General features: G+C 38.2%; 1 protein-coding gene across 4 annotated transcripts in view; it reads left to right on the top strand.

Annotated features, from left to right (window-relative positions):
* The window catches only part of Prkacb (protein kinase cAMP-activated catalytic subunit beta), an 80,755-nt gene that overhangs the window by 26,166 nt on the left and 39,271 nt on the right, over positions 1-15,318 (top strand). Inside the window, exon 1 of one of the 4 annotated variants that reach the window (XM_029474933.1) lies at positions 2,394-2,658. The exons of 1 other annotated variant lie outside the window; for it this stretch is intronic. In XM_029474933.1, coding sequence (XP_029330793.1) covers positions 2,472-2,658 — 187 coding nt within the window. In that variant the 5' untranslated portion in view covers positions 2,394-2,471. Of the gene's footprint in view, positions 1-2,393; positions 2,659-13,214; positions 13,388-13,629; positions 13,980-15,318 lie in introns of those variants that run through there. 2 more of the 4 variants (XM_029474934.1, XM_029474935.1) reach the window with 2 other exon arrangements.

Genomic DNA, 15,318 nt, shown 5'->3' with positions numbered 1-15,318 from the left:
TTGGTGTGTGTGTGTGTATGTGTGTGTGTGTGTGGTGTGTGTGTGTGTGGTGTGTATGTGTGTGTATGTGTGTGTGTGGTGTGTATGTGTGTGTTGTGTGTGTGTATGTGTGTGCGTGTGTGCGCGTGTGTGTTCCCTCTCTTGGCATTCACAGCAAGTTTACCTTCAGAAACTGCTATTGTTTCTTGTAATTCCCGTTTAGTTGGAGCTGCAGTTGTTTCTTTCAGGCAGTAGATGCCAGCAGAGTTCTTTTAAACTAAAAAGCAAGTCTCTGGCACCACCATAGCAACAGCTTCCTGATCACACTACTACAGACAGATATTTAAAAAATTAAATATTCTATGTTTTGCAAGGTCTTTTGAACAAAAGGAACAAAAAACTATCAAACATAGCATTTTCAAGATACTCAGTTTAAGGTTACCTTCTTGATATAATAATTTTAAATCTTATATAGTTTAGTTAAATGAATCCCAGTGTTAAATGTGGGACTTTATTTAAGCAATATCAAACATAAGTCTGGCTAGATGTCTGTTAAAAAGCATAATAGCTGACATACTATGTTTAGTTACGTTTGGCAAGCAACCACCATGGGAGTCTTATCTGGGGAGGCCCATGCAGCAGACATGAATGCAGGAGCATTTTCAGAAATCTACCTTTGCACTTAATGAACGGAAAAGAATGAAATCAAACTTTGACTGTAGAAAACCTTGAAAAGTCCAATAATATCACTTCTATTATTAACTATAAATTACTCAGTGCTTACTAGTTTATTTACAATTAGAGTCCTGTTATTAACAATGATGTTTTCTAGTATATGGTGATCTTAGTTAGACCTTTGGAATGTTAAAAGTAATGCTTATATTCTTTATTAATCTTATAATATGTAATAATATGCATATATATAATCATGTGCTCATGAATTCAAATAATACAACAGGAGCACAAGCTGGTAGACAGCCAATATTAGTGTGGCGTGACAAGGGTGGTGGAGGCAGAACAGCTTCTTTCCTCTGTAGCAGCTATGGAGCAGTGCTCTGCTGACAGAGCGACTCTGCTCAGCATGACAGTGAGCAGAGCTCTCTCAGGAGAGCCAGTCAAGGGAACTGAACGCTTTCATCTGGTTTTTGCCTACTGGTCACTGTGCGCCAGACACAGTTAGTCACTGCAGTCTTTCTGTTTTGTGTAAGGTATCTCCATGTGTTAATAGATCACTGATTACACACAGTTGACGATTTTAAGAGCAGCACATTTTAAGGTTGAATGGTTGGTCCTGTAGGTCCTGCTGCATGGTTTCAATGGCAGAGCTTTCTGCTCAGGGTCTCCCTGGCAGGCCTGCCTGTGACCTGCCTGGTACTGCTCTAGTGTGACGACGTGACTGCTTATTTTATTTAACATTATTGTTGTTATTTATTGCATTAAAATACTTAACAGGAAATAGGAATTCAGATATGTTTCAGAAGGACAAAGACTTTTTAAGCGTCTTTCCCTTTCTTTTCCCTCTTTTCCTTTATTTGAACTTCCAAAGAGAAAACCATCAATTGCTGACACACATGATGTAGACAGGCAAATACTCAAAATCCTTAAATGCTATCTTTATCATGCAAACTGGACATGACTTTTTTTTTTTTTATTGTATGTGATGTTTCTAAGAGATCATTAAATTAGAAGACTAAAGAAGCAGCAGTCTTCTGTGTTAGGGGTTTAACAATCAATTAGCCAAGCGACAGGGATTCTTTTCTCTCAATTAAAATTTCTTGGTATGGCTAATAGCCTATAAAATTATAATATATAGTTTTAAATCTGATTTTTTTTCTCATACTTTCCAAATGTTAGAATGTTTTCAGATGTTATTTATAGACAGGCACATATCTATAAATAAATTTATTAGGCGGTACTGGTCTGCTGTTTCTATAATTTCCTTATGTATTAGCCTTGAGTCAGTGAGTTAGCAACTTTGATTCCTTTGAAATGATGAAATTCAGATTTTTTTCTTAGTTATGACATGTTCCATTGATATCTTTTCATAAAGTTAACTACTTATGAAGATTCATACAGTCTGTCAGCTGACATCCTGTAAACTAATTCTAGCGTGTTACTATTTGGCCTCTGGTTATTTGCATGGGGTTGTAATACATGTTTAACTAGTTTTCCACATTGTCAAAAATACTTTTTATCCTTCTCTGTATATGAACCTTTATAGTTACTGTGCTCATTCTCCAGCATATTAGTATCAGAACACTCAAACCTAGAACCTTTAGCAGATATTGCAGGTTTTAAAGTATGCATGTCTAGCAGAGATGAGGCTCGGCTCGCTAATGTGCTGTTTTCTATTAACAGGAAACAGCCGCAGTAGTGGTTTGCAAACCCTGCTGACAGGAAGTTTAGCACATGCATAGCTCTTAGCTTCTTGGTAGGAAGTTGAGCTCCTTCTGAAAACACTTGCAGTTACTTTAAAGTGTAAATGCACGCGAATGGCAGCTCACAAAGAACTGTCCTGTGGCCAGCACAGTGGCACGCCCACCGCCCTCCAGAAGCTGGAGGGGTTCGCTAGCCGCCTGTTTCACAGGCACTCCAGAGGCACCGCACAAGAGCACAGGGCAGCTCTGGAAGATGACGGCCTTCGGGCCTCTGAGCACACTGCCTCATGGGACAAATCAAGTAAGTGGTTTGGTTTTGTTTTTAAACTGATACATTGTAATTAGCAGCTAAAGTACTTGCAGTTTCAGGATCAAATGCAAAGAATCAGTTTTGTCTTTTTTTGATTTGCATAAGGATTTTTTTCAAGATGGTGAGAAAGTTCATAAAAAATTAAGTTGAGCTGTTTTGTTCTTTTTTAAAATTTTATAAGTACCTAGGACAAATATCAATAACAAAATGTCAGTGTTATTCTTACTTAATTTCTATTCTATGTCACGCGGTTTTTGTTCTACAGCATAAACAATGATCTGCTTACTTTTACATTTCTTTTATTTATAACTGACCTTATGTTTCAGAAGTGAAAAGAAACATTTATGTACATTGTATCAGGCTTGTCATCTTATTTAATGCATATGTAAAAGTTACTCCAAGTCTTACAGAAAAGGCCTTCTAAGAAAAGCACATTATTCTATGTAAAATTTTATATATTTGTTACATGATGAACATCAAAATCTTACATCCTTGTATTTTATATCATGTATAAAATAGATTAAACAAATTGTGTAATATATTACATATCTTTAGGACCTGTTAAAATGGTCAGACTTAGACTGTTGTGTTAAAATGGTTTGGTATCTCTGATGGCAAGAAGATTAAAGGCTGAGTTCACACACAACAGCGGTATGCCTCCATTCCCATGTTAGCTTGGACCCTTCCCAGGGAGCATGCAGGGGACTGACTACTAAGAAGCAGCTGTTGCCCTTGGCATTAGAGCTTTTTCTACTGCGTTTACATGGTCATTAAGTAGAGCTAGGATTTGCCTCCTTGGATTCATGGATTGTAAAGCAGTTAAGTAAGAGAACTCATTTTTAAAATGAAAATGTACATGTAGATGGCTCTGGGGAAGCTCCGGCAACTGTTCTACAATGTCAGACTTGCTTTTTAACTCCTTGAAGCTACTTTAGGGAGATATGAAAAAGGGCGTATTTTTGTACAAAACCATTTTCATTCAACATATTCTCTCTCTCTCTCTCTCTCTCTCTCTCTCTCTCTCTCTCTCTCTTTCTCTCTCTCTCTCTCTCTCTCTGTGTTTGTATGTATGTGTGCATGTATATCTGCGTGTGTGTATATGTATATGTGCATGTGTCTGTGTGTACATATATGTACTTATGTGTGCATGTGTTTCTCTGTGTGTCTGTGTCTTTCTGCTTCTGTCTGTGTCTCTGCGCATCTCTATCTGCGTGCATGTGTGTGTGTGTGTGTGTGTGTGTGTGTGTGTGTGTGTGTGTTTTCACACAAGATCTCACAATGCAGCTGTAGACTCAAGGAAGTTGTAGCTTCTCCTGCCTAGCTTCCTGGGTGCTGTGATTCTGCCCTGTGCCATCAGTGCTCGACTTCCCGAAAGATTGCATTACTTCAGGTTATCTTCACTGTACAGGAAGTTAATACACGAAGACTTCCATATCTGTCTTAGTGAACCGTTAAACTGGAACGACAGCTCAGTAGTCAACTTCTTGTATGACAAAGTCTCCATGGCCTGGTCCCTGCTCTATAAATTGCAGTCTTCTAAACTCTTTTGGAGATACTTTGGTGTTCTTTAAAGGTATTTTTAATTTTAAATGAGGACAGAGTTGATTTTCTGCTTTGGAATGAATATAATGGAATTTAATCATGGGAGGTTCTGTTTGAACTAGACTGAACAGGCTGTAAGTGTACAAGACCAGTATACTTTCTGGAACATTGTTAAATTCAGTGACAGAGTACAGTTTTGTAATACATAATTTCTTTTAAAGAAATAGACTCTTAATAAATACTGGTTTTATCCTTTCTTTAGAAAAGACAGAAACAGGGCACTAGGATCATGGCATACAAACACAATTAGGACCAAACGTTAGCGCTCTGTGAATAATGAGCTGGAGTAAGAAATGGCTAAGGAGCAACGAAAGCTCAGTAAGTGCTCCTCGCCCTCTTCTCCTTTCAGATCCTCAGCTGTTCTAAGAGACACTGTGATTGCATGTGCGAGGAGGGACACAGTAAGCATGCACTCTGCTGTTGCGATGCACAGGAGGAAGTGCAGAGAAGAGAAACTGTGATCCTGTCATTTCTGTTTTCTGCACTTACTTGTTTTGCTTGATGAAAACAGTTCTGTGTTCACATGTGTATGTGCTAAGGAATGGATTTTTAAAAAATACTTATTTGGAGTCGTGGGTGTAGAAACCAGAGGACAGATTGCAGGAGTTGGTTATCTTCTTCCACCATTGTAGGTCCTGGGGATTAAACTCAGGTCACCAGGTTCAGGGACAAATGCCTTTACTCTCTGAGCCATCTCACTAGACCATAGAAGAGCTCTGGCCAGTAAGGAGTTTTCAGGGATTGTTGGAAGCTACTAAGTGCATGGCATGTTTCACCAGAAAATGGAAGGCAGTGTCTCCTGACACACCCAGGGGTGCTGTATCCCAAAGTGCTATTTTAAGAAACAACTAAGAGTGGAAGTCACAATTTAACAATTAGGTACATGGACTCTTGAGTAAAGATTAAAGGGTAATTTAGGCAAATGGAGTTTTGGGTTTTGAAAAGGTGTTTGGTTTTATTTTGTTTTGTAATGTGGCTCAGGTTACCTTTGGACTCGATATTTAGCAGCCTATGCTGGCCTTAACTGCCTGTCATCCTTTTGCTTCAGCCTGAGAATAATAAGCATGCCCCTTTCATCAGATGGAAGATAGGAAATGGAGTAAACTTTAATCAAAGTTTTTGCTTCTCCAGGGATGTTTCTGTAGGAATAAATATAGAGCATCGGCTACAGAGTTGTTTCTAGGGATTTCAGCTTTGACTTTCAAATTAATTAATTAATTGTTCCTGATTGATAAAATATGTCATAGCTATCTCTGTGCACACCTAAGTACATTCAGCTATAGTAACAGCACAGAGGAATTCCTTTTGTCCTGACTCAGAGTAAATGGGTTATTGACATTCATTGACTTGTCTTCCTAGAAAATGTATTGTGTTTCCCTTTTAAATATTTTTTATCACAATAGCAGTTATATAAAACTGAAAGTAATCAAAGGTTTGTGTGTTGTAAGCCATTGATTTTCACATTTAACAGTGTCTAAGCTGCAGCATTTTAAAGAGCAAATGTGTTAAGACCTTACAACACTTTGCCTGAACTTCCCAAAAATGCTTGTCAATTTCTTTGTGAGTACAAGTTAATTTTTGTGAAGTGCACTCTACAGCAAATGCTGTAATGACTTAGGATGTGAATTTCCTCAGAACTTGATAGCTCATGTGACTGTCATAGACTGTCATTTTTACCCTTTTGAAGCTCTTTAAACCCAATTTGTTAGTCCGTTGAATTTGTGTAATTGTAACTTCTAAATTATTTTTAATCTCTTTTCTTAATTCTGCAACTATTTTATGAGCTCATTGATTATAATCAATTTCTACTCATTAGAAAACTATTTTAATATTTATTATGTCATAGTTTCTAAACTGAGTATAGAGGTCAGAGAAATTGTCCAGAGTTAAGAGCACTGACTTGTTCCTCTTGCAGAGGACCTGGCTTCAGTCCGCAGACCCACAGGACAGTCCACAACCTCCTGGAATTCCTATTCCCGGAGATCAAAAGACCTCTTCTGGCCTTAGGCATCGGTACACATGTGCTACACATACATTTTTGTAGGAAAACATTCATACACATGATATAAAAATAAATTATTTTAAAACTATGATTGTAAAGATTCTAAAGATTATGATTTAAAGATTCTGGGGGAAATTAGAAATCAGAAGCAATATAACCCTTAATATTCAGAGTGTTAGGTGTAATAATAGGAAGCCTATATCATGTCTGTCCCTTTCCTGTCCCCTTCCCTTTTCCCATGTCTGTGTGTGTGATGCTGGGAGTATAATTGAACATGATGGGTTAGCGAGTGATATTTCCAGCCATATTAACATAATTTGTTAAAATGGGAAATCATAATATAATGACACATTAGATAAAAGAGCCAAAAGAATCTGTAATATGCAATTGGGGATAATTTAATCTGCTTAGTCTTCTACAAAGAAGTCGGTATAGCGAGCATACTTTCTGTTTGTTTGTGTTTGGTCTTTAATTCAGGCTAACACTATTAAAACTATAGCAAATATGACAATTTATGATAACCGAATAGTGAATTCCCTGCTTGGCCATATTTGTTCACAATACTGTGATAGGAATTTCTTTTTGCAGTTTCTTCCTGTGTGAAGATTTGCTCATAGATAATGTCTTTCAGATATTAGCTCTTAACAAGACTATCAAAGTACCCCATTCCTCCATCTTTCGTTCTTATCAGAACCCACAATCCCTTTCTTCATGTTCTGACCATCTTCTGCTTATTTTTAGTAAGACTTAGGTTCATGGTGTGAGAGTGTGTTCCTTTTAGTCCTTGTGTTGTGTCTGTCTGTGGTTTGATTTTGAACTCTGTGGAAACATAAAGACAATGGGTTCATTCTGACACACTGCTCTGAGAAAATGCTTTGTTATCTTAATAATGTATATCCTTTACACTTATGCTAATAGACTCTCCTAACTTGTTCTGTTATGGTGTTTGCCATTTCTTTGAAAGGTTTACAGATATTTAGTAACAATAAGAAAATACTCACCCATCTCTAGTAAATACTGTATCTCAATGCCAGGCATTTAAGCACCAGCATCACTCTCCCATTATACCGTCTCTTTGAATCCAGTTGGAGCTGATCTCTCACTCTTCCCTCAACTCTAAATACTCAGCCACCTCCTCTTTCTGTTAATTTCTTTTTCTAGATGTTTTACATCTCTGCAGTTATATAGTATGTAGCCTATTGTTTCTGCCATCTTCTATCTATGTTGCGGAATATGCAAGTAGTTGCTTCCTGCTTATTGCTAAATTATCCTGTGTTGTGTGACAAGAACACATTTGCTTTATCTGTTCTGACTAACAAAAGAATTGTTTTTTAGACTGTTTGGCTGTATGGATAATGTTATGATAAACATTTGAAAACAAGTCTGAATGAACAGGGATTTTAGTAGATATATAGGAGGAGACTGGGAATAAAAATGATTGTGTCATATATTTTATATTTTGAAGAAACAGCCACCGCTGGAGAGATGCCTCAGTGGTTAAGAGCACTGACTGCTTTTCCCGAGGTCGTGAGTTCAATTCCCACCAACCACATGGTGGCTCACAACCATCTGTAATGGGATCTGATGCCCTCTTCTGGAGTGTATGAACACAAGGGTACTCATATACATAAAATAAATAAATCTTTTTTAAAAAGAAGAGGAGGAAACAGCCAGTATACTTTCTCAAAGTCGCTGTGCTGCTTTACCCGTCCCTTGTACTTGGGAGGAGTGGAGTCCCTTCATGTGTTCAGTAGGACTTGGTGGCATCAGGCTTTGGGGTGTGGCCAGTTTGAGGTTTAAACTTAGGTTTCACAGTAGGTTTTAGTTTCTCTGTCCATAATAACTAATAGTATTGGTTAATTTTACAATCTCAGAAGCCATTTGTCTATCTAGTTTGGACACGTGTCCACTTTTAAAAAGTGTCTTCTTTTTATTAAATCTTACGAATCTATTCTATATTCTGAGTCCAAATTCTTTTAAAGACTTGTAACTTGCAAACATTTGCTCTCAGCTTCTGGCATGTCTCATCATTTCTTAAAATAATATCTTTGAAGAAAGAAAGGTCAGCACTTTAATGAAGTCGGTGTTATCTTCCTCTTCCCCTGTGTACTGTGCCTTTTGGGCCAGGCCTAGGAAATCTTTGTCTTACTGAAACCCATTCATATTTTTAGTCTGCTTTCTCCTACAGGCCCATTTTTCAGTTTTATATTTACTGTGAAGTATGGACTAAAGTAGTATTTTATATGTGTATCTGGTTTTTATTACTTCATTTTTTTACGAAAACTTTCCTCCATTGAACTATCTTAATCCCTTTGTTGGAACTCGAGATGTACATTTATCTATGAATTGGCAGCTCTGTGTCAGCGAATGATGGATATTTATTCTTACGCCAGCCACACTGGTTTGCTCACTTGAGTTTTGAAATCAAGCAGTGTTTCATTAATTTTGTCCTTTTACCAAAGTTATTTTAGCTATTATGAGGGCTTTATCTTTTCATACAAATTTCTGAATCAGCTTATCATTCTCTAAAGAAAAGCCTATTGAATTTCTCTAGATATGGTGTGGGATTCATTGATCAGTTTGCAAGAAATTGTCATCTTAACGACAGACATGTCCCTCTCCATGTCTTTAGATGTTTGTAACTATCTGTGATACCTCCAAGTTCATCTCTAAGTGCTTTATTTCTACTAATTTTTTTGTGAATAAGACCATTTCTGAATTTCACTTTTAAATTCTTTCCTGCTTATTTTTCAAATGATTATTGGTAGTTTCTTTATAATTTTAAACTTCTCTTCAGGTTGAATCCTGTGGTCTTCACATAAAGCTTGCTATGTATGGAGATGTCTTTACTATGTCTCCTAGTTGCCCTGGCTCTGCAAAGTTAATGCAGAGGAGTGCTTGGTGCCCGTCTTACAGGAAAGCAGTTCATCGCTCACTGTCGAGTGGGATGTAAATCACTGGAATTTTCTCTGCACAGCAGGCTGAGGAACCCTTCTACTGTTAGTTCTTGAGAGGATTTTAAGGCTGCTGGAGTTGACAGCTTGCTGCTGCTGCTGCTGCTGCTGCTGCACTTGCTGGTGCTCATGTGGTTTGTCCTTCGTGTTACTAATGTATTTGATTCATTACTCTTCAACATGGAACTGTCTTGCCTTTCTGAGATAAACCTGCGTGGTCATAATGCCTTCAGCAGACTTGCAGGCACTTCTGTTTTATTGGTGAGATTTGCAATTTTCAATCTCATATTTTCAATTTTATTAGTAATTTCTTCCATTTTCATTAGTTTCAACAAAATGGAAGAAATGACCAGTTTGGGACCTGCTAATCACCCACAGTTTTCTATTTCCACAGTTGATTCTCAGATGATAGCATAATACTTACTGTGAGGTTGTGAGACCTCTTGGACATGGGCACATGCGGCCAGCATGGAGCCCTGGGAGCCTCCCAGAGCTGTGTGCCGGTTGTTTCCTTCCTCTACAGAATGTTTCCTTATTTTCTTTGGGATTTCTTTGTGGTACAGTGTTTGAGGATTTAAGGATTTCCACATTCTCTCCTGTTGTTGATTCCTTAATTATGCTTTTTTAAAAAATTTTTGAATATATGTGGGGTGTGTGTATGTGTGTGTGTGTGCATGCCATGGCATAGATGTGGAAGTAAGAGGAGCAACCCCTTATAGGAGCTGGTTCTCGCCAGCCACGCTGTGGGGCCTGGGGATCGAACTCAGGTCATCAGGCTTGGTGCCAGATGCCTTTCACTCAACCATCTTGCAAGCCCTTAATTATACTTGATAAGAGAATGTATTTTAAAAGATTGAACAAGCCTTTTGAATTAATTCATTTATTATTTTGTCTTGCATATGAACACAGAGCATTTTCATGTACATTGTAAAAGAATAACATTCTGCTGACTTTTAGCACTTCATTTTATGTGTATGAGTTTTCAGTGTCGTTGTACAAGTTTGATCTATCCGTATTCACTTCCTGTCTACTTTTCCTATGATTTATTAAGAGAAGAGCCTGAAGTCACCAACTCGAGCCCTGCTTTGCATCATTGAGTTTCAGTGAACAGTGAGCGTCGTCCTCTGTGGTTGCAGCTCCACTCCATCCTCATGAAGTACAGACCTTCATATTGCATAGTGGTGCTGTAGCTGTGCTAATCCCATAGTCAATGCATTGTTCCTGTCTTTATAGAAATACCATCATCAGCAAAGTTACTGCTCTGAGCGTTGTAGAAAGGTGCACCTCATAGAATTACAGCCCATAGATAATGTGTAGTGATGAGAGTAGGCAGATCTGCTGCTGGCTTGTGTGTTTTGGTACTATAGTATTTAACATTATTTTAGAACACAGCCTTCTGTTTATATGTTAGAAAGTCTACTCTGAAGCAGTATGTCAGGCTATGTGAGCAGCAACCTCAAGTTCACACTTACACTGCATTTGTGCACTGCATCATTTTCTCTTGTGTGTGACTTAATCCCCTAGTGTTGTGTTCATCACGCACCTTCAGCACGTGGGCTGTGTTACCACTCTTCCAATAAGCACGTTGACTGACTGGGCATGAAAGAAGGAACTCAGGCGCATAAGTAGAAGTCAGTGAGAGCCGTTGTTGCTTGTTTTTTGGGCAAGGTTCATCCTGTTATAGCTGTGTTAAAATATTTTTCTTAGTAGATGCCTTTTGGTTTTTAATGACTTTATCTGATAACAATCTATTTTAGGATATGATTGACATAATTCTCTAGTTAAATAGAACTTCTTTGAACCAATAAATGTCTTATCTAAATTTGATTATTATTATTATCTTCATCTGTATTGCATCTGTACATTTTTGAACTCTTACCTAGCAGTTTAAGGTTTGATACCACCACATACACAGCCACATATATAAGACTGTGTTTAACCTTTATCTGTGTATGTATATATGCATGTAGGTGTACATACGTTTCTGTTTTAGTTTGCTTTTTCGGTATTCTTTGTCCCTTCCTGTCAGCTTATCCTTTAATGGCTTCGTTGTCATCTGAAAACTCCACTGTGCATTTGTACTTAAAACACATGTTCTCTATTATAATTTTTCCTGGAATTTTACGTTTGTGGGTGATCGTTTTCCTGGATCTACAGTTATTACTGGGCAGTTTTGTTTCTTGTTTCTTCTAGCATTTCTAACTATCAGTTCACTGTCTTCTGGCCACTCTTAGTTCTACTTGAGAAGTTAGCACTCAATTGAATTGTTTTTCCGTTGTACATTAGTACTGATTTTTCTCTTGCTACAAATGAAGATTTCTTCCTTTGTTTTCATTGTTCAGTAACATGAATTTGAAGTGTCTAGGTGTGGGTGTCTTTGTGTTTGTCCCAGTTAGCATTAGCTTAACTGCTAGCTTCACCTGCCTTGTAGACTGGGGGCTCTTCTTTCAGTAGGACATTGTCAGTCACTGTTCTTTTAAACGTTTCCTCTCTTTCCTCTTGTTTCCTCTTAGCTGTATGTTGGGCCCTCAGATTGGATGCCTGTGTGAGACTTGTACTTTCCTTGGAGTTTGTTCTTCATAGTTACTCATCTATCTTCAGCTCACATTTACAGAGTTAGGGCCATTTTCCTTCTGAAATGGGGTGTTAATATTAGAGTGAGTTTAAGTTTTTCTATTAATTTGTCAAATGTCTACTTTTTGTTTTTCCACATTTCTCTTTTCTGTACTGACATTTCCATCTGTATTATTCTCATCAAGTCTTTAAACAGTTCCCTTTTATTTCATCTAACATTTCACTAGCCAGTTGCAAATACTTTTTAGCTGTACATAAATGCCATTCCTGCTTGTTATTCTCATCGTGAATGATGTATGTTTGGGCAAAAATCAGGGGCTTAAAATAAGATATTTGTAGTAACTGTATTCTATTTAATCTTTTTCCTCCAAGGATTTATGTTTTCATTTCATGTTCACCATCTTTAGTCCAGTTTGTAGATTTAATATCCTTCATGGTATGTGCTGCACATCTCTCAATTCTGATTTGATGTTACCCTGAGTCCCAGAACTCGGTGTTGTATGCTATCTGAAATCATGCTGGTGGGCCACGTGATCAGGAAGTACACATTTGGTCCATAACAGCTTTAAATTTTGGATCTCAAGTGGGGCTCATAACGCCCTGTGCAGCCATTTCCTTGCTAAAGCTCTGTCTAGACCATCAGTGCTGCCTGCCTCTGCTCGGACATTTGCTACTGGAGCTGGGCATTTGCCGACTGATTCCTTCCACTTCACTTTTTTTTTTTTACAGTGTAGACTTTGGGACCTCTCTCTGATGGTGTCACTGCTAAGCCTTCCAGACCAAGCTGGAGAGATCTGAGCAGACAAGAACACCGCAGACTTGAGTATTCTTACCCAGAGTCCAGTACTGCCTCCTAAAATGCTTCCTTCCCAGCGTGTCTGTAATGGGCCTGTACCAGAGCAGTGCAAGTCCTTTCCTGCACCCCTGTCCAGCTATCTGTTGTTTCTTGGGGAGGTTTGTTGACTGACTGTTCATCACCACAAGTGCCACCACCTTTTCTGGCAGCTTTAAAGGTGCAGATTCACCTGCTGAAGTTCTGCTTCAGCCCCAGTTCTCTAGTCCCTTCCTCTTACCAGTGCTGCAAATCAGAGGTCTCTGAGATTAGAACACCCTGCTCATCGTGCCACCCAACCTACCCACCTTGCCATACAGTCTGTCCTCAGAGTACTGTATCATGAGAGGAATGTCACTCTTGGATAATGGTTACTAGTAAATTTGTTGTGTGTGGTCTTTTAAAAATAATATCTGGGTAATATCAGATACTTAATGCTGAATTTAATGGAAATTTACAAGTGCTATTCCCTGATTTTCCTTTATAAAAGAAGATTTAGATAGCATTATATTATACTTCTCCCATGGTACAGAATGTTTAAATAGTTAACATTTGTGCCGCAGTATAGCTTTTGGCTCGTGAAAAATGAAAGCTGTCAGCGATCTGGGCAATAAGATTCATCGCCAATAGTCACTAGCAACAGCACACAGCTCTTGAGTCTCCGTGAGGTCCGCAGCAGTAGGAGCTGCTCTAATGAAAGGCATTTAGGCGCAATCACTCTGCTGTCGTTCCTCGCTGGATCCAACATGGGCTTGTGTGAGTATGTGAAGCAAACAGCATTTAAAGATAGGCTTGAGAGGTGTGGGAAGAGGGTAGCTCCGTGCTTACATGTAGAGAATGTCGTAATGTGGAGATCACGCTACCCTAAAATAAAAAGGTAGTTTATTTGCTTTAGTTGGTTAAAGCTTCAGGGAAGCTACCTCTTGGTTAGAAGGAAACTGATAATGCTGGTCTGATGTTGCCGTGGTAACAGCTCATGCTGATAGCATTGAGTGTATCGTATACATCCTGGTTTGCATTTTCTCTCTGCCATTTTGAGTTATTCTGGAGGTATATGAAGGAAGCTGGGATAGCTAGCTGGGGAAAAAAAGCTAAACCTCAGTTACATAAAACATCTTTGGCATTATTCTCTTATCTAGTAGTACCTCCTACTGGGCATTTGGGCGTTGCTTTGGGGGCTTTTCTTTTAAAACAAAAGAGAGCTCTTGGTTTTCTGCTGCCTGCTCCAGCTCCAGCGTATGTGTTTACACCATCGCTGCCTCCAGAGATTAGCATAACTCCCTTTGCAGGCAGTCGGGCTGTTGTTCTGAGCAATATGCTCTGGAGACGTTGCCTGTCATCATGAATGGTGAGTTGGTCTCGGGGACTTTTCAGCTATATATTTTTAAAAAATATTTAATTGTACAAGGAAAAATATTTTGTAGACAAGGTTATAAAAGTGAGAGTTGTAGTAATGACCTTTGTGTTGATGCTTTTAAAGTAGGCATTATTGTAAAGAGCCTGTGAAAGCCATTAGGAGCTGTAAACAGTCAGTGCTGACAGCTCCAGCATTCCAGCTCTGATTGTCTCTATGGTTGATCTCTGTTCACTAGAACTGCTCTTGTTTTCTGTATTGTAAAAATAGGGAGAATACATATATACTGCAAAGGAGGTTTTTATTTTAGTATTTGGTGTTCAAGATATCCATATTTAACATGTCATTCAAATACTATTTTTTGTTAGCTTCCTTTGGGCACTATTTTTTAAATACTAATTCTGAAAATAAGATGCTGCCAAAATTGTATTGATTTTTTTTTTGAGGGTTGCTTTTAATTGTAAGTAGTTTAAAATAGTGAATTAAGGATGAAATAAATATGTATGTTTTGGCTTTGGAGGCTTTGTTAAAATTAGTTTGGGAAAATGATTTATGAAACTAAATTGCTTGTGAAAAATTTATCTTTTGCTATGACTGTTTATTTTTCTTAGGATGTTCAAAAGTGCTTTTATTTATTTTTTTTTTCCGAGAAAATCTGCCATAGTGTGTACTGCAGCTTACCATAGGGCAGGAGCTGTTCACTTCAAGCAAACCTGCAGCTAAAAATAGACACCCTGTTGTCAGAGAGAGTGTTTGCTCAGAGCATCACTCATTAGCATCTCTGCTGAGCCGGAAAGGGCTGGTCCAGGTGGCCCTCATAAGGGGAGCGTTATGTGGCCCTGTGATGACAGGGTTCTTGCCTAAGACATGTAGGGTTGGCTTCTGGATCAGAAAGATTTTTTTTTATTGGTATAGTGAAGGCATTCAAAGCCAAAGAACCTTTTCTTCATAAGTAGAGATGACTTCATTAAAAGGAGGAAGTGCTCTTTATCCTGCTGCAGTCTAAAATTACCATGTTATAGAGTGGCGGTTGATACACAAGGAGTTGTCTTACATGCAAAATGTTAAGAATTGACTGGGCAGTTATGTTCTTGTTTCCAGAGTAGATATTCTGATTTAGTTCTTGAAATTTGGGCTGATACTGTGAGATCAATGTGTTGACATTTCTTAGAATTCTGCAGATATGAAAGCTGGTTATCATGCTATTTATTTATTTGAATAAAGCTATGTTTCCTTTAAAAGTTTGCACATAACCTTAGAATTTTTACCACCCACAGTGGTGCTGTTGGATCTTGCCATCTGATGTTTTCAGTGGAGGACGTTGCTGCTGCTC

Source organism: Mus caroli, chromosome 3 (assembly GCF_900094665.2).
Source record: "Mus caroli chromosome 3, CAROLI_EIJ_v1.1, whole genome shotgun sequence".
NCBI classification, from domain to species: domain Eukaryota; kingdom Metazoa; phylum Chordata; class Mammalia; order Rodentia; family Muridae; genus Mus; species Mus caroli.
The sequence above is the reverse complement of the archived record's forward strand: the minus strand, read 5'-3'. Positions and strand labels throughout refer to the sequence as shown.